Source organism: Amphiura filiformis, chromosome 1 (genome assembly GCF_039555335.1).
Source record: "Amphiura filiformis chromosome 1, Afil_fr2py, whole genome shotgun sequence".
Classification (NCBI taxonomy): domain Eukaryota; kingdom Metazoa; phylum Echinodermata; class Ophiuroidea; order Amphilepidida; family Amphiuridae; genus Amphiura; species Amphiura filiformis.
The window spans coordinates 78,851,467-78,874,036 of NC_092628.1; the positions used below are offsets into that span (position 1 = coordinate 78,851,467).

General features: G+C 36.6%; 2 protein-coding genes across 2 annotated transcripts in view; both read left to right on the forward strand.

Annotated features, from left to right (window-relative positions):
* LOC140154080 (nuclear pore complex protein Nup107-like) overlaps positions 1-10,873 on the forward strand; it is a 34,075-nt gene extending 23,202 nt beyond the window's left edge. Inside the window, exons 18-24 of the mRNA XM_072176693.1 lie at positions 277-383; positions 991-1,093; positions 1,972-2,132; positions 3,758-3,886; positions 8,149-8,262; positions 9,423-9,590; positions 10,192-10,873. Coding sequence (XP_072032794.1) covers positions 277-383; positions 991-1,093; positions 1,972-2,132; positions 3,758-3,886; positions 8,149-8,262; positions 9,423-9,590; positions 10,192-10,299 — 890 coding nt within the window. The 3' untranslated portion in view covers positions 10,300-10,873. The remainder of the gene's footprint in view (positions 1-276; positions 384-990; positions 1,094-1,971; positions 2,133-3,757; positions 3,887-8,148; positions 8,263-9,422; positions 9,591-10,191) is intronic.
* Positions 10,874-14,916: 4,043 nt separating this feature from the next.
* Positions 14,917-22,205, forward strand: LOC140163320 (nuclear pore complex protein Nup107-like). The gene is made up of 8 exons (XM_072186720.1): positions 14,917-15,001; positions 15,960-16,064; positions 16,248-16,342; positions 17,040-17,214; positions 17,917-18,073; positions 19,887-20,022; positions 20,713-20,873; positions 22,004-22,205. The coding sequence occupies exons 1-8, from the start codon at positions 14,917-14,919 to the stop codon at positions 22,203-22,205; spliced, it is 1,116 nt and encodes a 371-aa protein (XP_072042821.1).
* Positions 22,206-22,570: the final 365 nt, after the last annotated feature.

A 22,570-nucleotide genomic window follows, 5' to 3' on the forward strand; every position in this document is an offset into this window, starting at 1 on the left:
CAGCAAAGTCCCTGAATTGTTATTAAATGGTTTATGGAATGTTGTGGGGCCGTAGTGGTCAGTGACAAACTGTAAAGTGTGCTGAGGCTCGTGGATCAACGTCTAGGTGTTGTGCCTGTGTGTAGCGCACTATAAATCACTGTGCTCTTTTTTTTCCTTTTTTTTTTTAATTACGATTAATCAATCAATTAGCAGTTAAATTTATTTGTCCACAAGTTTACACAGAGTGTTCTTACCCTGTTCATTTGTTCAGCATCTAATGTGATTTGTTTGCAGGCCTTGATGTAGCACAGATAACCAAGACAGTTGTTGAGAATATTCGCACCAGAGATGATACTGACCTAGGTGAGAGCACTCCAGCGCTAGAGGCAGCTACATCAGAGGTAGGTAACATGATATGTGGCTTCAATACATATACGGACAGATACAAATTAGTATCAAAATTAGTATAAAACTTTCTTAGAATTTTAAATTTAAATTTATTAATAATCAGGGTATAAAGATGTCTAATTTTACTTCGGGATTTGTGTAAAAGCAGCCAGAATCAAAATACCTGTTTGTTGCCTGGGTGATGTCCTTGTGAAATGTATATGAGCATAAGATGATCTGGAAAGTTGATTTTGTTAATTCATTTAAGATCTTGATTCCTGGCCAGTGGAAATAGTGTTACTTCTTAAACAACACATTTTATAACTCACTTTGCTACGTTGCGTCCGAAAGCATCGGACTTCATCAGGCAACATCGCAACATAGCAAAGTGAGTTGCAAATTTTAGTTCCAGTATTTGATTTAATTTACAAAATAATGTTTTGAACCACTGGATGAATAATCTACACCAAGATAACACATTTTATCTTCCATAAAAGCAATGGCCCTTCACTTCAAATTAGAGCTGTTGGGTAATTAATATGTATCAAATATTTTAATACAACAGAGAAGTATCATTTCAACAAATCATGAATTTTGTATTGTGTGTCTTTTGTATTTTAGGAGGACCGTCATAAGATAGAAGCCATTGATTGGTTGGTGTTTGACCCATCACAGAGGGCAGAAGCATTGAAGCAGAGTAATGCCATCATCAGAACATTCTTAGGTAATTACACATCTCATTCATGTCATTCTTTGTAGTGAGAAGTATTCACAGTTTTTGATTTGAGGGGGAGGATGGGTGTTGATTCAAACATTTCTTTTACAGACCTACATATTGTCAGCCTGCTACGCTTTTTGCCTAAGTCATTTTTTGTAATTTTGAGAAAAAAGTACAAAATATGGTTCAAGAATGCATATTTATTCACAAATCTTTGCACAAGAACAGATGATAATGAGACAAATGAAAGGGAATAATCTGAAATGATTAGGGTGATTACGCAACTGATACATGCTTGAACCACGTTTTGTGCTTTGTTCTCAAAATTACAAAAAATGACTTAGGCAATTAGTGACATGATCAAGAGAAATGAGTCAGATGTCGCTAATATTGTTTTTGAGATATTGGCAAAAACAGTGTTCAAATTCTTTTGTTTTATATTGTTTTCAGTCATTGATAAACTGCTCATAACTCAGTAACTAGATGTCCGATTTTGATGTGGTTTGCATCAAAATGTAGCGTTCATAAACTGCCAGAAAATAATGTAAAAAACTTCTAATTGAAAATTGCCGACATGTGGCAGACAGATGACACCACCTCAGAACAAACATAATGATAAGAGCCAAGTTTAGCTTGTGTTTCAGTGAGAAAAAAAATTAATCAACTAAATAGATCTATTTTAGAAAAAAAAAACAAGGATATTTAATTATTTATGGTGTTGCAGTTTAAAGTTTGGCTAAAACAGGCTAGAATATTAAAAACATGTACTATGGTGGATGTTGTTTCCTATTTAGTTGTTGTTCATCAAATTTAGTTGCACAGCATCATTTACACAGTGCAAGTTGTTATAGTGATGTTTGACAAAGCTCTGTTCTTTTTTGCAGCTTGCAAGAAACATGATGCAGCAAGAGAGGTGTTCCAGAAGATACCAGAAGATTCCATTGATGTGATTATGCGTAACTGGCAAGCAACTGCTGGCAGTACACAACTCACGGCAGATGATGCTAATGCCATCAGGGAATATCTCTGCATTAAGGCATATCTGGTGAGAAACACTAGCAAATTTGTCATTTGTGTGTTTGTTTCTGGTAACCACTTACGTCTCAATACTCCATTAAATCTCTCCACACTGGTGTCGACTGCAGACAACATTTTTTTTTGTAATTCAAAAATTTTCAGAATTGTACATTTTTATGACCATATTTGGAATCAGCATGAAAAATGTATTAAAATTAGTACAAACAAGCTTAGTATTTTTTTCTGCATGAAAAATGCGAAAATGAAAATCATCATGAAAAATGCGAAAATGAAAATCAGCATGAAAAATGCATTAAATTGAGTACAAACAAGCCTAGTATTTTTTCAGTGGTTGTTGAGATAGCTCTTGATATTTTGAGAAAGTATCTCAAAACTTAGGACTTTGTATGTTGAAGCCTATGACTATCATGCAGAACATTAAATGCAGGACTTTCATTGCATGCTAGTCAATTAAACTTATTCAGATAGAGTACAGAGGCTGAAAAAATGTTTTTTTTCCTGCAAGCAATCCAGAATTTCCCTCCAGTATGACATATTTCCCTTATGTACCGGTATTTCTTTATTTTTTTGGTCAAAAACCAAAAATTTCCCGGCAATGAGCTTCCCGTATTGCCCATTTTTTCCTGCCATGATAGGGTATATCATAAATCCTCTCAATATGTATGTTATGTTTCAATACTGACCATACAAATGTGGCAATATTCAGGTTTGTATGCAGTAAAGATAAATTGATCCTTAAGGGCTGGGGTATGAACGTTTGGACAGTATTTATTGTGGGACATTAGAGCACATCAGACATATCGAATTGCATTCTGAATACGAAGAATGTCATTCTGATATCAAATAATTTTGATTTTTGAAATTCGCAATTTAATACACATTTTATGGCAAATCATTAAAAATTGATATTTTTGATATTTAACAGTACTTGAAGTAAAACTTTATAAATCTGATGATTTATACTTAAAGTGTATGTAGGTGGGATGAAAAGCCGACGATCAATTGAAAATTTTGACCTTTCGTATTGAAGATATGCATTTTTTTCCCAAAACACCAAAAAAATAGGTCTTTTTGGGAAAAAATCCATATCTTCAATATGAAATGTCAAAATTTTCAATTGACCGTCGGCTTTTCCTCCTGCTACATACACTTTAAGAATATGTCATTAGATTTATATAATTTACTGAGGACTGTTATATATCAAAATTTGAAAAATATCAAATTTTATAATTTGTCATAAAATTTGTATTATATTGTGATTTTCAAAAATGAAAATTATTTGATATCAGAAAGACATGCTTCAGATTCAGAATGCAATTCGATAGGTCTGAGGTGCTCTCATGTCCTACAAAAAATACTGTCGAAACGCAATAAACGCTCATTTTGGATCCCTTAAATCATGACTTCAGAGCCGCAATCATCACCCTAAACAAACAATTTAGGTACTAATTTGAAGCATAAATGGGTTATCAAAAATATAAAATTGAGCCTATCCAACACAGTCCAAGACCAAGTTTTGAGTCCAAGTGTTGATTATTTTGGACTCTTCAACTCTGTACAAAGTATAGGAAAGAAGATTCTGAGAACATAATAATGTAACTTATTGAACTGTATTGGTTTCTTTCCTTCCAGAGTGCTCTTAGTACCTTCAATGACTGGTTTGGACATTACCATAACAAGCGGCCAACACCTCCCATCTTGCCTGATAGAGCAAACTTTCATGAAAAAGTCCGCTATGAACATGAGCAGAAAGAACACGAGGTAGGTCAAGTTTGATGCAAATAATTTAGATATGATGGGTTACTGACCATTTTTTGCTGTCTTGAATAGGCATGTGGAACTAGAAAAGCATAAAAAAATTGTAGACACAAGTTTTAGATATTGGTAGAGCATCAGAGCCCCTCTACTAACGATCTAGGGTTCAAATCCCTACACAGGCAGATACGTCTGGAGTTTTTCTTTGGCGTATCTGACTATACATGTTATGTTAATGTTAATTTTTTGGTGTGCAATGTGGGTTTCTTTCTTCATTTTGGAGATAAGTTCAGAAATCTGACATTTGATGTGCTATTTTCATACTACACACTCGGCAGTTCACGCTTTTTAATGCGTGCCGGTTCGAAATTCTGAAAATTGGTGAAAGCGTGGGGGTTTAAACTTTTTGGGTAAAAAGCGTGGAATGATATAAAGCGTGGGATTAAAATAAAAAGCGTGGGGCTTCTAACAACTTACAGTATATTTTTATTAGCTCATTGCGTAAACGCAATGCACTATAGGCATAGTCCATATTTCTGTATGTTTTTTTCTTTCTCTTGCTACATCGTTTGAGCAATGGATCTGGTAATTTGAGGGGGCGATCTTTGCATGATTGTTCATGATTGTTACTTATTTAGCTAGGAAAATTCGGACGGAAAGTATCATTTTTGGAGCATTTTCTTACGAAAAGTTTTACCTAATTTCATGGAATAGTCTCCTATGTAGACTGTTTGTGGTGCTTTTCATATTACAAACACTGTACAAACTCCTTGATTGTGCGAATTTGTAAAAGAGATTGTTGAACTTTACTGTTTCAGTGCGGCTACAATGTCTGCTTTTCAGTGTTGCTTTTAGCACCAATTGGGCTTGTGCTGTCTTATAGGCCCTTACTTCTGTGCACGAGCCATGAGCAAATAGTGTCTCAAATTCTCCCAAATCTGAACTAATTGGGCTACCAAATAGTTGGTTGGCAACCCTATCTGTGAACAAACATCTCACTCATTTACACTTTATATCACACATCTTGACCCAATTAGTTATGTAAACATTTAATCAAGGTGAAATGTCCTTTTGACTGGCACTGGCCTAGTATGACCATGACAACCCCTCTCTGACATTACAAAACAGATAAACAGAAAGTCTGAACAGGGAAGTGCTGGGGGGTAAACACTAGGCTAGTGGCCTTTCCCTGTTCAGAAGATTGAAGGGAGCACTTGTTTGAAATATGAAGTCAGGAAAATTAGATGTGTGTGCAAAATTTTATTTATTTATTTATTTCATTTACCATGAAAGTGTTGTAGTTTTTAAGTTTCAAGTTTTATTTGGAAATTGCTTTTACATCAGTGGCACTCATCTATCCGATGGTGCATCCAAGACATTAAATATACAAACAAAACTGTATTAAACAAAATAAAATCAAAGGATACTCGACAAGCAAAAGGTACAAATAAATAAATGCCTTGAATAAATAAATATCTTGAGAACAGCAAGTATATTTTCAAAATGCTGATTTGTGCTTGATCACAGCACTATGGTGATTTTGAGGTTTGAGAATACTGAAATGTGTTTTTTCAAAGTTGGTAGCCCTGTATACATAGTTATACATGGCTATACATGGCTATACATAGCTATATATGGCTATACATGGCTATGACATGGTTACATATGGCTATACATAGCTATGCATGGCTATACATGGCCATACATAGCTACCCATGGCTATACATAGCTATGCATGGCTATACATAGCTATGCATGGCTATACATAGCTATGCATGGATATACATAGCTATGCATGGCTATACATAGCTATGCATGGCTATACTCGACAAGCAAAAGGTACAAATAAATAAATGCCTTGAATAAATAAATATCTTGAGAACCGCAAGTATATTTTCAAAATGCTGATTTGTGCTTGATCACAGCACTATGGTGATTTTGAGGTTTGAGAATACTGAAATGTGTGTTTTCAAAGTTGGTAGCCCTGTATACATAGTTATACATGGCTATACATGGCTATGACATGGTTACATATGGCTATACATAGCTATGCATGGCTATACATGGCCATACATAGCTATCCATGGCTATACATAGCTATGCATGGCTATACATAGCTATGCATGACTATACATAACTATGCATGGCTATACATAGCTATGCATGCCATTTACCATGAAAGTGTAGTTTTTAAGTTTCAAGTTTTTATTTGGAAATTGCTTTTACATCAGTGGCACTCATCTATCCGATGGTGCATCCAAGACATTAAATATACAAACAAAACTGTATTAAACAAAATAAAATCAAAGGATACTCGACAAGCAAATGGTACAAATAAATCAATGCCTTGAATAAATAAATATCTTGAGAACCGTAAGTATATTTTCAAAATGCTGATTTGTGCTTGATCACAGCACTATGGTGATTTTGAGAATACTGAAATGTGTTTTTCAAAGTTGGCAGCCCTGTATACATAGCTATACATGGCTATACATGGCCATGACATGGTTACATATGGCTATACATGGCCATACATAGCTATCCATGGCTATACATAGCTATCCATGGCTATACATAGCTATGCATGGCTATACATAGCTATGCATGGCTATACATAGCTATGCATGGCTATACATAACTATGCATGGCTATACTATGCATGACTATACATAGCTATGCATGGCTATACATAACTATGCATGGCTATACATAGCTATGCATGGCAATACATATCTATGCATGGCTATACATAGCTACGCATGGTATTCCTGACCATAACCCATAACAAATGAGCTACAGCACCAGTGGTGCTCTTGTTGAATGATAAAATAATCATAGTTCCAAGAAAAATCGCCAAAACTTGCACACCATGTCGCAAGATAAAATTCCATTTGATGCAGGCTAGCGCTTGTTTAACGAGTGTCCATCGCAATGTACACAATATCCTCCCCGGAAGCCCTGTCAAAACATATACGTCATATGCAAATGTCCGATTTTCCATGGCATGTTATTTTTCTTTACACTGATCGTATATGAGTGACGTCCATAATCATGCATAATTGATTGAGCGAAGCAGCACGGAAGAAGTAGGATATAGTCGCTGTCAACACAGCGCACGTCAAGTTTCATGAGAAGAACAACATTTGAACGCCATAAAAGTACAGTTATTCATTAAAATGCTTATTATACAGTACAGTAGTAGTTTTTCACATATAATTTGCATTGTTCACGTAATGTATCAACTTAATGGAGAGAAAAACATCGGACTCGCACGTGTGAAATAGGTGCAGAATTCGGCGTACTTGATTTAACCAACTTGCGTGTGACTTCGTCAATGTTTACAAATAGCAGAAAAAGCAAAAAGTTGTGGGGTCAAGAATTTTCAGTATAAAGGGTGCCTCAGTAAAAAGCGTGGGGGTCAGGAATTTTCAGTATAAAGGGTGCCTCAATAAAAAGGGTGGGGGTAAAATAAAAAGGGTGGGAGTCAAACCCCACTGCCGAGTATGTACTATTGTAGATTCATAACCTCATTAATAAACGCGATGTGTGCGATCCAATTACATTTAGTTATTTGTGACAACGCGAACGCAAATCGAGGTCATTAATATCTCACAATTGACCGCAAAATGCGTATTTGTTCCAATGTCGCACACAATTGACCGGCGTTATGCGTGTTGTTGTCGCGTCGAACAAACTGCGCGAGCTGGCTGCCGATTTGGATTATGCGCTACCATATTTGCACAGATTGTGATACGCACTTTTGTTATTGGTCGTCATGTTTTAGCCTGATCGATTTTGGGAAAGGGAAGATGTAAAAATCATCTATTTTTATAAACTTTTGAGCAACATTTTGTGTTATTTTGTAAGGTGAAGAGATTAAAGTGACGGTTATGAATGAGGTTAATAACTGCGCATCGGTTATTTGGAGAGCATTGTGAAAAATCTAAACATTTTGCTTTGGACCTTGGAATATCCTCGGGCTACGCCCCTCGGATATTCCTCGGTTCCAAAGGCAAAATGTTTAGATTTTTCACAATGCCTCCAAATAACCGATCGCAGTTATTAACCTCTAAATAATGTATTTAGTTTGTTTTCGATGTTGAGCTTTTAACTTTACAAGGTTGATATTTTGAAATTTCTGTCAAGGAAATAACCTATTAAGATATGATACAGAATTGAACATCAACATTCCTTGATCTCAAAAATCTTTTAGGTTAACCATTCTATTTCAGTGGTTTGTAACCTTCATTTTTTTTCTCTTCTTGTAGATGGAGTTGGAGCATTGGCAACAGGCATTGAATGTGTTGAGTCAAGGAGTTGTTGACAATATCAATAATGTACTACTGTTTGTTGATGGCGGCTGGATGGTAGACCAAAGAACTGTAAGTACAATGAGTCATTTGAGCTATCCTATCAGCCATCTATATCAGCTCTATTTATTGCACCAGATGTTGTGTCAAATTTTAGATTGAAGTCCATTAGCCATGCTTGAATTATAGGTTAATAAATGCGTATCACATGTTGGGAGTGAAATTGTACAAAATAATGTACGCATACTGAGATGTTGATGCATCTAATGCACAAGCCCCAAAGGGGGAGGGCATTAAACCCATCAACATCTTAGTACATTTCTCAAGCAAAAATCCTTTGATGTTTGCTACTTTTATAACAACTTGTCATTAAAAATGTTGGGAAATGCAAGTAAATATAAATGCATCCACCCGCAAGAAATATGGCGCGTACAAAAGCACTGCGCGTACCAAGCGCCCGTACAATTATACAATACTTATGCACAGTTAGTAATTTACTAACATTTGCTCTTGATTGGTTCTCACTATCTAGGAATGTATGAAATGTCTCCAATATATACTTATTAAAACAAATCATTAATCATCAGTTGTCAGCTCACTGGAAAGGATTTTCTGGCAGCAGATGGTTCATGTTCATCTAAACCTATCTGTAAGTCTCAACCCCATCCTAACTTATCAATAGGATTTGTATGCTACAGTTACTTTGGGTTGGAACTTATGATGGGGCTAAAGAACATACAATGCACCGTAAATGCACCCCTACGTTCAAAGCTTGAAATGTCAAAAAAATTTAATAGATTTTTATCAAAGAAGAACCAATTCTGTCGGTCCGTGCCACGTCACTTCCGGTTGATGATGCGACTCACGGTCGAGTGAAAACATTCGATTTTTGTTGATGATTTCTGTCATTGGTGTTATGTAAATTTCGATCGCAAATAGTCAGTGGAATCAAACAACCGTTTCTAAGTCTTCAGAGTGGAAGAAACTTACTTGATTTACCGCTTATATACTGACAAACTTAAAATTAAATTCAATGGTCGAGTGTCGCTTTTCTCCGAAATTGAGGGTCACTCCAGCAACATCGCTATGTAGCCTCCTTCACAGCCGGTTTCTGTTGTTCACAACAAACCGTGAGCCACATACAGTTTGGGCCCGAGACTAGAGATAGCCCGGATGTCCGACCGACAGAATTAGTACTGACTATTTCTTTTTGTATTTGTTGATGTTAATAGGATGGTGAGGTGGATGAGTCAAGACAGGAACAACTAGAAGGCCTACGTCAACTCTGTATCCCTATGTTATGTGTGATACTACACACAGTGCTTCATACCACAGGACGATATAGAGAGTGTGTGGCATTAGCCGATACAATAGCATCAGAACAATATGAATTATACAAGGTAAGTTTACTTAAAGAGGAAGCCCCGCCAGAGCAGTTCTTCTGAGGTGAACCAAACCTGCCTGGTTATCGAATTAATCAGTGACAAGGTTATCTCTGAATTTGACAGGTGCTAATTGTAGTTTTAATGTTATTGCATCAATTAGCACCTGTCAAATTCAGGAGATAACCTTGTCACTGATTAATTTGATAACCAGGCAGGTTTTGTTTCCCCCCAGAAGAACTGCTTTGATGGGGCTTACTCTTTAGTATCTATTGATAACTCTGTATCTCCATGTTACGTGTGATACTACACAGGGTGCTACATACCATAGGAAGATATAGAGAACGTGTGACATTAGCTGATACAACAGGATCAGAACAGGTTGAATTAAAATACAAGGAAAGTTTACTTCATATCCAGTGACAACTCTGTATCCCTATGCTGTGTGTGATAGTACATACAATGCTGCATACTAGAGTATGAGGAGAATCATTGTTTACCATAATTATAGGCCTTGTTTATGGCACTCACCAAGGAAATACACAAAAGAACATAACACATACCCACTATTTGAGTAATGTAATGAACTAACTCTGTTTTCTTGACCTTTGACCTGTAGGTGTTCAGTCGCGCAGAGCTTCAAGAGTTGCTTGGCAAAATGCGAGAGTCATCCCTACATCTTCTGGACCAAGACCTGGACCCCTTGGGATATGAGATATCATCATGAGTCATCTTTGTAATATGAACTGTGTATGAAAGGCCCAAAGCTGTACTCTGTCTGCTTGAGTCGTTGCAGTCATCAACAACTTGAGTTTTACAAGAGTGATTTAGGCTTATATACTGTATTGTTTGTAATAGTTACACATCTAATAAATGCCTTGCTATTTATTGTTTCAATGAAATTGTGGCTACAATGCATAAAATTCCATGCAAAGTGAGTATGGTGTAAAATGGTGTAATTTTCAAGAAATTGGTTCAAGAAACAGATGGATACCTCAAAGTTTCATTTGGGATAACAAGTAGTGTAAACTGGGTCATATCTTAAAATCCTCTCCATAAAATTGAACCAAAATTGCACACATGGTTACTTCAATACTCTACTCTAAACACTGGTCAGTAACCAAACAGTTGTCCAACTGACACAACAGCAAAATGCACTGACATTGAACAGCTTCCTGGACCACATTCACAGCCCAATAATTGGCACCCAACACAAGAAATCTCTGAGTAAGCGGAAAAGGTGTGGAAATTATCACTCGTGTAAGGATCTTGTACGCATTTTCACAGATTTCTTTTGTTGGGTGACATGATTAACCGGCTTATGAAGTCAATGTAAAGATTGAAATGTTGAAGACAATAACTGGTCGCAACTTTCAGGTTCAAATTATGATAAATAAGTTTTGTATTAATAGCATGTATAGTTTGTATGTATTATCATTCCAGAGTAGAGTATTGAAGTAATCCTGTGTGTAATTTTGGTTCATTTTTATGGACAGGATTTTAAGATATGACCTTTACAGTTTATTTACAATAAAGTAACAGGAAATAATTGACAGGTTAAACAGGGCATGTGAACGAACTGGAAAAGAACATTGACTGAAGTGAAATTTGAAACAAAGTTTATGTTCTATTACACCAAAACAGCAAGATAATGATCAGCTTAGCTATAATTGTTATGCAAAACAATAAATCTTTCAAAACAAATTAGGTCCATCTGTTTGATGGATTTCATATCATGATTAACCAGCTTATGAAGCCAATGTAAAGATTGAAATGTTGAAGACAATAACTGGTCACAACTTTCAAATTATGAGAAATAAGTTTTGTATTAATAGCATGTATAGTTTGTATGTATTATCATTCCAAGAATGATATCTAAATGTTGAAACAGGTCTTGTCTTGGACAAATAAAGTCAAGAAAAAGTCAATTATTTTTATGTGTAGTATGTCAGTGTGTGCAATTGTATGGAATTCTGGCAGTGTGGACAGTAGGCCTGCTCGATTATTAAATATTGTTGGTCTTTATCAAGGGCGTCAATTCTGGCGAAGGGATATCCCCCCATTTTTCAAGGGGGCACAATATGAAATGCCCCTGCCCCCCCCCCACCCACACACCCCCACCCCTCCACACATTTTGGCAACTAATCCAAGCACAAGGTTTGATTCCAAGCAAGCACAAAATTATAGTCGGTTTTTGAAATATGCACAAAATGGCTTCAATGGGGACTTCATTTTGAACATATTTCTAATTTTGAGGGGCACATCACCCTTCAGACGCCACCTGTTGTGTCGTCCAAGTCGCATTTTGAAGTCCTGCTAAAATTGAGGCATCTGAGGGTGGGCACCAAAGTCCACTTTAACGACCCCCCACACACACACACACCCACACACAAACTTTTTAAGACTGATTGACGACCCTGGGTCCTTCTGTAAAAGTAGGCAAAAGGGTATTGGTCTTTCTCTTGTGTTTCTGAAGTTTCTAAATGTTGGAGTCATTTTGGAGAAAACTTGTTATCTCCATCATGTTCTTTATCTTCATTGTCGACTAATACATTAATTAATTAATCTTGATCCTTAATCATATATTATTGTTAAAAAATGACATTTTTCACATTTAACAGTCCTTGCAGTAAACTTTATAAATCTAATTCTCTAGTGTATATAGCTGGAAGGAAAAGCCGACTGCCATCATATGAAAAATTGGACCTTTAGTATTGAAGATATGCATGAAGTTTCCCAAAAGGCATCAAATTTGTAGGTATTTTGGGAAACTTAATGTATAACATCAATAGGAAAGGTAAAAATTTGCATGTAATGATGGTCGGCTTTTTATATCTTTGAGGACAGTCAAATGTCAAAAATGTTGATTTTTAAGAATTTGACATAAAAATTTGTATTATATCGCGAATTTCGAAAAATCAGAATTATTTAATATCATCAGGACATTCCTCGTATCCAGAATGCAATTTTATGTGACTGATGTGCAGTGTGCTCTCAGGTCCCACAAAAAATAGTGTGCAAAGGTGGGTGACCGACCCCTTAACCTAAATGACTATTATTGGTCGGGTGCGAACCACACCAAACGGTATAAAACATTCAGCATCTAAACGTTCTCATAGTAGCTAAAAAAGTTCCAAATGTCCAGGGGCGTATGCAAAGGGTATGCGGGTTTTTGTTAACCTGAAAGCAGCCTATTTTGGACTAATTTCAGTCATTCGGCCCCTGATGTCACTCAGTTATTAAAATGAATTATGCCTAAAGATAAATTTCTTTTAACGCAAACGGATAGTTCTACCACCAAAGGAATTAATGAATGAAAAATAAAGTAGGCTCAAAAAAGTGAATGACACGGAGTACTTTGAATCATCTCAAATGATGGATGTTGTCATTAATGAAAATCGGGACACTGTCCTTCTTGGTGACAATGATGACCATCAATACTTCATAGTCTACTGTTAAGCAACGATATTCGTCAAAACTGTTAAACAGTGTCCTAAATCAATCATTTTGAAGACCCTCCTAGCAATATAAAAACTTTCATTGAATTGAGAATACGGAATTAAAATAACATGTGAAATATGAAAGGATGAGAGAAAACAAAATTGTAGGCCGTAAATTTAACGCCCGATCATCAAGTTTATTCAAGTACACCTGGATAGCGGCCAGTTTAATTTTCAAAATGTTTCCCATCATAAAAGTCGAAGAACCTGATGTAACCTTTCTGTTTATGCTTTGTCTAATGTTCCGATAAGAAAAGTCCAGGAGTTCAACTTACTTTATTCATGTTACCGTATTATAAATAGTATTGCTCTAATCAGTGCAAGACAGATTTCGTGGCGTGATTTCTGATAAACGCTCTGGACTAGAAATAACATTTGTCATAAAAATTAACGACTACACGCATCCCACCCTTCCACATTTTTTTTAAAAATAAAACTGTCCAAAACTGAGAAAAAAAAATCCACTTTTTGGTCGGTGTTCAAAAGGTCCAAAATAGCACTTTTTAGGGGGAGGGGTTTAGGCCTACTTTTTACTAAAAAATCTGCGCAAATGCACTTTTTATTTGAAAAAGGGTCCATTTTTTGAAGTCCAGCACAGTCCCCATATTAAAGATCCAGTGTATGGGCTTGCGACTACCTATATGTAATTAATTGCTGACAAAATATCTTGCATAAATGTTTGCAAAAAATGTTTTATTATAACATTTTGGCAACATTTTACATTTTAACAATTAAATATTGTTGTAGGCCTATTGTTGTAATGTGTTTTTTTGTTCATTGTTTGTTTTTTGTTGTTGGTTTTTTTCTAACGCTTTAAAATGTTTGCATGCATAAGCGACAACGTTTTGAAAAAACGTTTTGGCTGGTACATGCAGTATTTAGTTGGTATAGGCATTCCTCGTTTCTAATGAGGCGCAATTAGTTTGACCTGGTTCAGTAAAGGCTCTTCGGGTTACTAAATTGAACGCAATTTGACCCGATGTTAATTACAACTAACTTCTGTTTGGACTAAATAGCCTACAAAACAGGTGCAAAAACATGAGCAAAGTCTGTCGATCTTGAGCAATTTTCATTCGTACTTTCACTTCCGCATTTCTATTTTTAAATTAACGTGTTGTTGATGCTACAAAAACTAAAACACGCGCTGCCACAAATAATACGAAAAAGGGTTATTATTTGGATTTTGTCTTTAAAATGCTTTTATTCATCGTAACAATAATACTAATAAAGGAAACCTAGATTATTTATGAGAAAATAAACTTAAAATATTAAAAATTTAATATTGTCAGGTTGTGATAAATAAATAAATAAACATTAACCGCATGTTAGCGGCACGTGCTTGCTTGTAAACAAATCAATCGGGACTTCCCCAGGCCATCAAACAGCTGTACAGCGTGGCGATCGTTCGGAAAGCATGCAAAAAATGCACGATTTCCTGACGTTGCATTTACAAATATTGCAGAATTTACTTCAATTCTCAGCAGGTGGGTCAAAATTTTGGGGCTTTTATTATCTTAAAATATAAAAGAATAAAATTTCTTATTTTTATCATCAATTAATGATAAAATTTCGACATGGACGCAAAATACTTGATTAGCCATGTGAACTTGCGTCCAAATTTGTAAAATACGCGTCTGGACGCAATGACGCACACTAACAGGAAGCCTGGACTGACCATTCCAGTATTTTTGTATTGTTAGTTTTATGAACTGCTATTTAGTTTTGTATTTGTAAGGATTATCTTTAGATATGAAATTTAAACCTTAGTGTGATTGGAAGAAAGAGCATGGTTCATCAAGATTAAGTGTCAATCATCATATTTTCTTTTCAGGCCCACAAACAGAATGTCATTTGGAGTAATGGAGAACTCACCAGTACCAAGAGAAGAAACTACAAGTAGAGTGCTGAACAATGAGAGGGTTCGCAAATGTATCCTTAATGTCAACCTGGTACTGTCTGACTGCTCTTCTTGATTATTGCGTAAACTAACTAAGTCACATGATGCTCTTCAGCTCGATTGGCGAATGAGATACCTATGTGATGATAACGTAACTGATTCTATTAGCCAGTCAGAATCCCACTTCCGTGCACTTTTACACTATTCTCTGTAGATCTGTCTGTAGATTTGTTTGTCTGTGATTGCTAATGTGAGGCCGACGTAGGTCGTACGGGGCCCAAAATCGGTGGGTGGATGTAGTTCTGTCCTGGCAAGAAGAAGTTTATGTTTGTTAAGTCATCTGACCCCGGGGACCCCTCCCAGGGGTTATCTGAGGTCAAATTACTAAAAACTGTTGTATAGGCAGAAACTTGGTGGGTACAGACAACATTTAGAGCCAAAATTTTGGAAGATCATTTTGGGGTCATCCGATGTCACCCACAGGTCATCTGAGGTCAAATTAGTAAAAACTGTCATATGGCCATGACACTTGGTGGGTACAGTCAACATTTAGAGCTAAATTTTTGAAAGGTCATTTTGGGGTCACCAGGGGTCATCTGAGGTCAAATTAGTAAAAGCTGTGATATGGGCATGAAACTTGGTGGGTACAGTCACCATCAGCCAGGTAATAGCGCCAAACCGAGAACCGCCAAATATGGGTAACCGCCTATAATGAAATAGAATTAATGTTGTTTGCAAAATGAAACTTGATGCCCAGATTGTATTTCTATGATTTGAGTAGGAGTTTTGACCCAATTTCCTGCAAAAAGTAAAATGAAAGGGACGTCAAATGAAGTTCTATAACTCTAGGCTTGTCACACAGCTGCATTCTCTCTTTATAAATTAGCTGTGGCTTTGTTTAGGCATGGTAATCTGATTTGCCCATTTTTAATTTGTATAATATTCAACAAAATTGTATGATCAATATTTCTTAACCGATATATCTCGTAGCCATTGGTTTATTGGACCAAGCTGCAGGCAAGTTTACTACACCAGCACCAATAGGGGGCGCCTCTGTGGCTCGCACTCCTGGCAGTGGCCTCAAACATAGCTCATGTAAGTATCTAATACGTATTTTTTAAGATTTGAATATTAGGAGAGTTTCAATAGGTTTTCTCGATACACCAAGTTAGAACCAGCAGAACCTTAGGCGCAACTATTGTGATACACTGATATGTTCATCAATAAAACTACGAAATATTACCATTCAGTGCATATTATTATCATTTGTTTATTTAGATACTCCAAGAAAACCGCCGATGACCTCACAGTTTGATGTGTCCCAGACAGTAGGAATAACCCCAAACAGGACTCTTCTCACACCAGCTACATTGGTAAGACTTAATACTCCAAATATTGCACTTGTAAGATTGGGTATGTTACTATAGAATGGTATATCATGTGATGTAGACTACAGGAATTAACCCTAAGTATCTAAGTACATCTGTCACTTGGCGGAATCAAGCCCAGTCTTGGCAATTTGTTGGGTTTTGACATCATTTTCTACCAGCAGTTCGGGGAATTGAGATCATGTGAAATCCTACACATGTGTCTGGATTACAAGCCCCTTTGATAAGGCCATAAGGCAGTCAAAGTGTGAAATTTGCTTGCAGTACTGTAAAGTGATCATTTTCATGTACAGTTATTTTCGCGATTGAGGTGAGAGAGACATTTGTGCAATTGCCTAGTCTTGCCCTATACTTGCAATACATACATTATTACATATATTCGCGAGGTGTTAATTTCGCAGATGAAACTCCATTCGTGAAAATAAAACAATTGAAATGAAAATAATTTTTTGTCGACGAAGTGCAATTAAGCAGCTCTTGCATCGTGAGAGGGACAAAAAATGGAGAGCTAGCACAGCAAGGCAGTCCAATGCAGCAGACATAATTTTTCATTATTGTTAAAAATATGTAATGTTCTTTGTGTAAATTAAAGCATAAATAAACAATACATTATTATTATATTATTGTATATTGGTTCACAGTGTAACCATCTTATCAATGATATGTGATTATATCTCATCAGATGTCGATGTCTCGGTTTGATCAGAGTCGCCTGAACGCCTCCCTGCTGACTACTCCGCATCAGCAGAGTGGCATTACAGGTGCACTAGAACCATTTGATAGCCCAGATGATATGACAGAGAACTTTACATTGAGTAATGTACAGCTGTTGCTAGAAGAAGATCCAGGTGTTGCAGGTGAGTGGTGCAAGTCTTGTTTAGGAAGCACTGTAGCCTAATAATGGTTAGGGCGTTTGACTCATGATCAAAAGGTTGGGGGTTACGTTCAAACCCCGTCAGAGCCAATGTGTTGTGTCCTTGGGCAAGACACTTTATCTTGATTGTTCCACACCACCCAAGTGTATAATGGGGAGCTTTTAGGGATAGTCATGTCCAGGGCTTTAGCTAGGATTTGACAAGTGCCTGTTATTTTCACCAAAACTGCCTGTCAAAATTTGACCCTGAAAACATAAACCAGATCTCAGCCTTGATTTATTAGGCTGGTCTTGTTTTAATTTTCCAGAACTAATTCGAGCATTAGGTTTGCCTGTCCCAGGAATAAACTGCCTGTCCAAAATGATGGGGTGGCTAGCTAACACCCTGGTCATATCAGTGCCGTTGTGGTTAGAAGACACGACTAGTGATAGTGACTCTTCCCACAAAAGGTAATTGAAGAAATGTGGGTACAGTTTTGCTCAACTTCTAATTCCAGTGGTAGATATCTGCTTTTTATGTAAAAAAAGCTAATAACAGGCCTGCACATTTTTAGTCACTCTTGAAACAAAACAATGTGTGTATAATATGAAATGTGTGTGATAAAATTCATAGCTCAAACAACTTTGTATTAAAAATACAAAAAGGTAAGCATAGTGACTATTATTTGTGTACCTTGATTTGCAGCTACTGAGGGTTTGTATGAGGAATTCCAGTCATGCTTGACAAGACTTGGATCTGCCACAGAGGTGTTCAAGTTGGTGGAGGAGTACGAGAGAGCCTGCAATGAACAGGTCATGTTGCTAAGCCGACTAATGAATAAGGCTGCACCAGGACAAAATAAGTAAGTTGATTTTGCACAAGTTAAAAACAACAGTTGCCCAGGAGGTAGTCTTGCTGCATAGTTCTGTGCACAGGTTATCAGTGACAGATTCTCTATATGGTCAAAGATAGCTAAAGATACAGTCTTGATATGAACCTTGTTACGAGTCGTACTTGACTCAAGGCCAAAATCACCTTTTACCCGAACTCACACAAATGCACAACACAAATACACTGTTTGATTAAGCTAACATAATCTAAGTCTTTAATTGAAAACAAAGTATGCTTGGTACATATAACAACAATATACACTAAAATCACACAATCAGTTTTACTCTATCGGTACTTAACCAGCGGTCTTCTTGTTGGTGATTCTAGAGTTCTTGCAATGTTCTGGACGACTGATGTAATTTATCCTTATTCACTTGTCCTGCGAAAATCAGCGAAGTCCATAGTACACTTGCATTTATAAATCCTTGCATATAAAATCCTCATACGAAAATGATGATGCTTCCTCCAATCTCCTTTGCGCTGCTATCTCCACAAATATATCTCCTTGCGCTGCTTTCTCCACAAATATATCTCCTTGCGCTGCTTTCTCCAAAAATGGTGTTTCTTTCACCAATCACTCTTTTCCCAGGGAACAGGTTTCTTTAATACAGCTCCGCTGTTTTTTGACAGATGCGTGGCCTTCACAAACCCAGCAAACTCCAGCAATTTGACAGAAGAACTTTTAATCCTTTGATGAGGAAGAGCACTTTTGTGTGCTCGCTGTCTTCTTCAAGTTGCTGTATTAAAATTAGCTCAATTATTGGCTATATAAACTGGTTAAAATGTACTTCTTTTTTGAAGCACGAAGACCATCACACACATGTGGAGTTTCTCAATCTCCCACGGCATTCTGTAAAGCTTTTATATCAGTACTCATGCAAAAACCCATCATCTATTAATAAACCATTACTTCAATCACATTTTCACAACATTGCTGCAATCTTGGGATTTCCCAAGATTAATTATACACATTCACCTTTCACATTACATCACTTCCTGGGGTTTTTCCTGATGGTGCAATAATGAACTGGGGCTTTCCAAGTTCCAAACATAGATCTGACTTTGTTTACAATAATTTGGGGAATTCCAAAATACAAGGGGTTTCCCATCTCATGAAATACTTTCAGCTTGTAAACAAAGTTAAATAATTAAATTAAATCAAATTACTCAGGGCACATCACAACCTGTATTCAATGTTTAATATTTTACTTTGAAAAAAGTCTTTGAATTTGGTAATTCTTCGCAGGGGTTAAGAATACCACATATAGAAAATAATGAAATGCTGCTAGCTAAACATGAATATTATGAGTAGTTATTCAATCATGTACCAAGATATTAAAGCTAATGTGTTAGTCATAATTTGTTGTCTGTGTTTACCCAATCCATGTATTACCTCATTTACATATGATTGAACTATATCTTCAACAAGACTTGAGTGAGGCGGTTCATATTTCTTGCACAATCAGATTAAGTAGATGGTATTTAAACAGATTACTGCAGTTCGTAAATTGTCAGCGGTCCGGGACGTACAGCGGTTCGTATGCAGTAGGCATAAATGCCGGTCGGGGTGATCGGCTGGCTGCAGTATAACTTGGAGAAAGTCATGAACATGACTGTACACAAGGGTAACCCCTGTGAAACATTTACTTGAGAATATTTTGATGTATGTTAGAGTATTTACAAAAAAGTCTGAGAAGGAAGTAATTTTTAAGCTCCTTTAGATGGTTTTGGTTTTCAATTTCCATTTTGATAACTTCATCCACATGGTTTGTTCTTTGCTTCAGATTCTCTCGTACATTACATGTCTTGTCAGAATTGGAACAAGAGAAGAGGACCTGGCGTTTGATTGGTTCATTATACAATGACAGACAAAATAGCTTGGAGAGTATACCTACTATGGACATGGAAACAGGAGAACAGGTAATATAAGTTTACTAGCAGGTATCCCAGAAAGATATATAACATGTATTTCCTTTACTTGAAATGAGTATTGTACACTGTACTAATTCCCTTTGGCATGATTAATAATCCAGTCTTCAGGGCAGAAAAGGTTGGGATCAAAGATGCGATGCTCTTTCTTGGGAAATTATGTCATTTAAAGAGAAATATTATTTGTCATTTTCAAATACAGAAATACATCGGAAATAATGAGAAGTTGCTATCTTTTTTGCAGGAAATTATATTTGTTTATAGACCTGCTGGTCATTTTGTTACTTATCAATACTAGTAATGCATTTGAAGATACCATCACAAAATCAAGTATTTTGAAGTTCTTCATTCAACCTTGATCTAAGTTTTTATACGGCAATGATGTCCCAAGTAAATGTACAAACTCTTCTCTTTCGATATGCTAGATTCTCAGTGATCATGATTTCTTGTTTTTCAAATGTTTTGTAAATACCCACAACCTATAGAGCTGTAAAGCTGTAGCAGCAAGATGAATCTGCATATTGCCATTTTCCATTACGACATTTCACATGCCACGATACTCAAAGGTGAAAACAAAATCACATCCATCAACGGTAACATAACATTTGTTTATAGATTGAGTTTCATTAAAGAGTTATTCTCTTAATTCATTTGGAACTTTATTTTATCCATCAAATGCAGACTACCAAAACTAGTGAGAAGGATATCATGCTGAATCTGTTTGAGAACCAGGCAACAGTGCGACAAAATCAGCTTGTGGTAGACTGGTTAGAACGTAATGCCGCAGATCAAATCAGCAGAACCTATGACAAGACAGAATACTACTCAAGATCTGTTTGCTGGTAGGTATTGTGTCAATAATATGCATGTTGAAGCAGAACAAGTTTGAACTGCTTGCTTGACTTTGTATCATTCACATAATTACTGCAGTCAGTCTGCATTGCATAAAGAGCTATGTCTTTTATAAGTATCTATAATGATCTTATAAAGTTAAGATCTAATATCCCGAATTGAGGCGTTGTACTATGGAATCGCACCCAAGTTGTAGACACATCAAAATTATAGTTACATGATGCTTTAATAAGTGTATACAGATGGGACTCCAATAGACTTCTGATTAGTACTTGGCATAGAAACAAGTTATAAGGAATGAGGTAATGCTATAATGCTGTGATTGGTTAGTATAGAACATGTGACAACGTCTAGTACCAGCAATCCACCAGTGCTGAAGAAGTGAGCTTGTATGAGCCACAAAAATTACATGTGAGTGTTAATTCAATTGCTTGTGTGAATTGGTCAAAATTTACACTAATATTATAGAGTACCGAAGTGATGACATCACAGAAAACATTTTTTGCATTTCAGCGTTTTGAATACCATGTATCGGTGGAGCATGATGAAAAACATCCACAGTCCAAATTTGGTGGTTCTATTGAAATCGGATCCTGATTGGCCTGGTTCATAACTGCTTGGAACCAGGCCAATTTACACTGATTTCAATGGGGCTAATTAGGTATTCATGCGTCCATATCTCAGGCCCTCAGGATCCGATTCCCACCAAATTTGGACTGTGGATGTTTTTCATCATGTTCTACTGAAATATGGTCATGAAAATGCTGAAATGCAAAAAAGAAAGTTTTATGACGTCACACTTCAGTACTCTATGTGACAAGGGTTTTTACTATTCATGTTCATTGATTAGGTTATTGAGGCCTTTCACTGGTAGAGAGTATATTCTTAGTGAGTTTTGCTAGAAGGAGTTCGCAGCTACTCATAACAGTATCTTTCTTTACTTAAGTGGTCAATATGATACAGACAGACACACTGACATACAGGGACAAAAAATGTACATTAGAAATGAGAGCTTACCAAATCTTTTAGATCAACCTGTGAATATAGGCGTTCAAATACATGGTGACGTCAAATTTTGGACAAATGCTTTAAAGTAATATTTGGGTTTTTTTCCGTGCAGGGAGAATACATTACATGAGCTAAAACAGAAGTCGGCTTCATTGCCATCATCAGAGAGAGCCTTGGTATCACATGTAGACCCTGATGCTCCTATTAGAGAGAACAAACCACTTGCTGATCTGGATAAGGTATGTTGTATGTACTATGGGTGTGTGTGTGGGCTTCATTGCCATCATCAGAGAGAGCCTTGGTATCACATGTAGACCCTGATGCTCCTATTAGAGAGAACAAACCACTTGCTGATCTGGATAAGGTATGTTGTATGTACTTTGGGTGTGTGTGTGGGCTTCATTGCCATCATCAGAGAGGGCCTTGGTATCACATGTAGACCCTGATGCTCCTATTAGAGAGAACAAACCACTTGCTGATCTGGATAAGGTATGTTGTATGTACTTTGGGTGTACGTGTGGGCTTCATTGCCATCATCAGAGAGAGCCTTGGTATCACATGTAGACCCAGATGCTCCTATTAGAGAGAACAAACCACTTGCTGATCTGGATAAGGTATGTTGTATGTACTATGGGTGTGTGTGTGGGCTTCATTGCCATCAACAGAGAGAGCCTTGGTA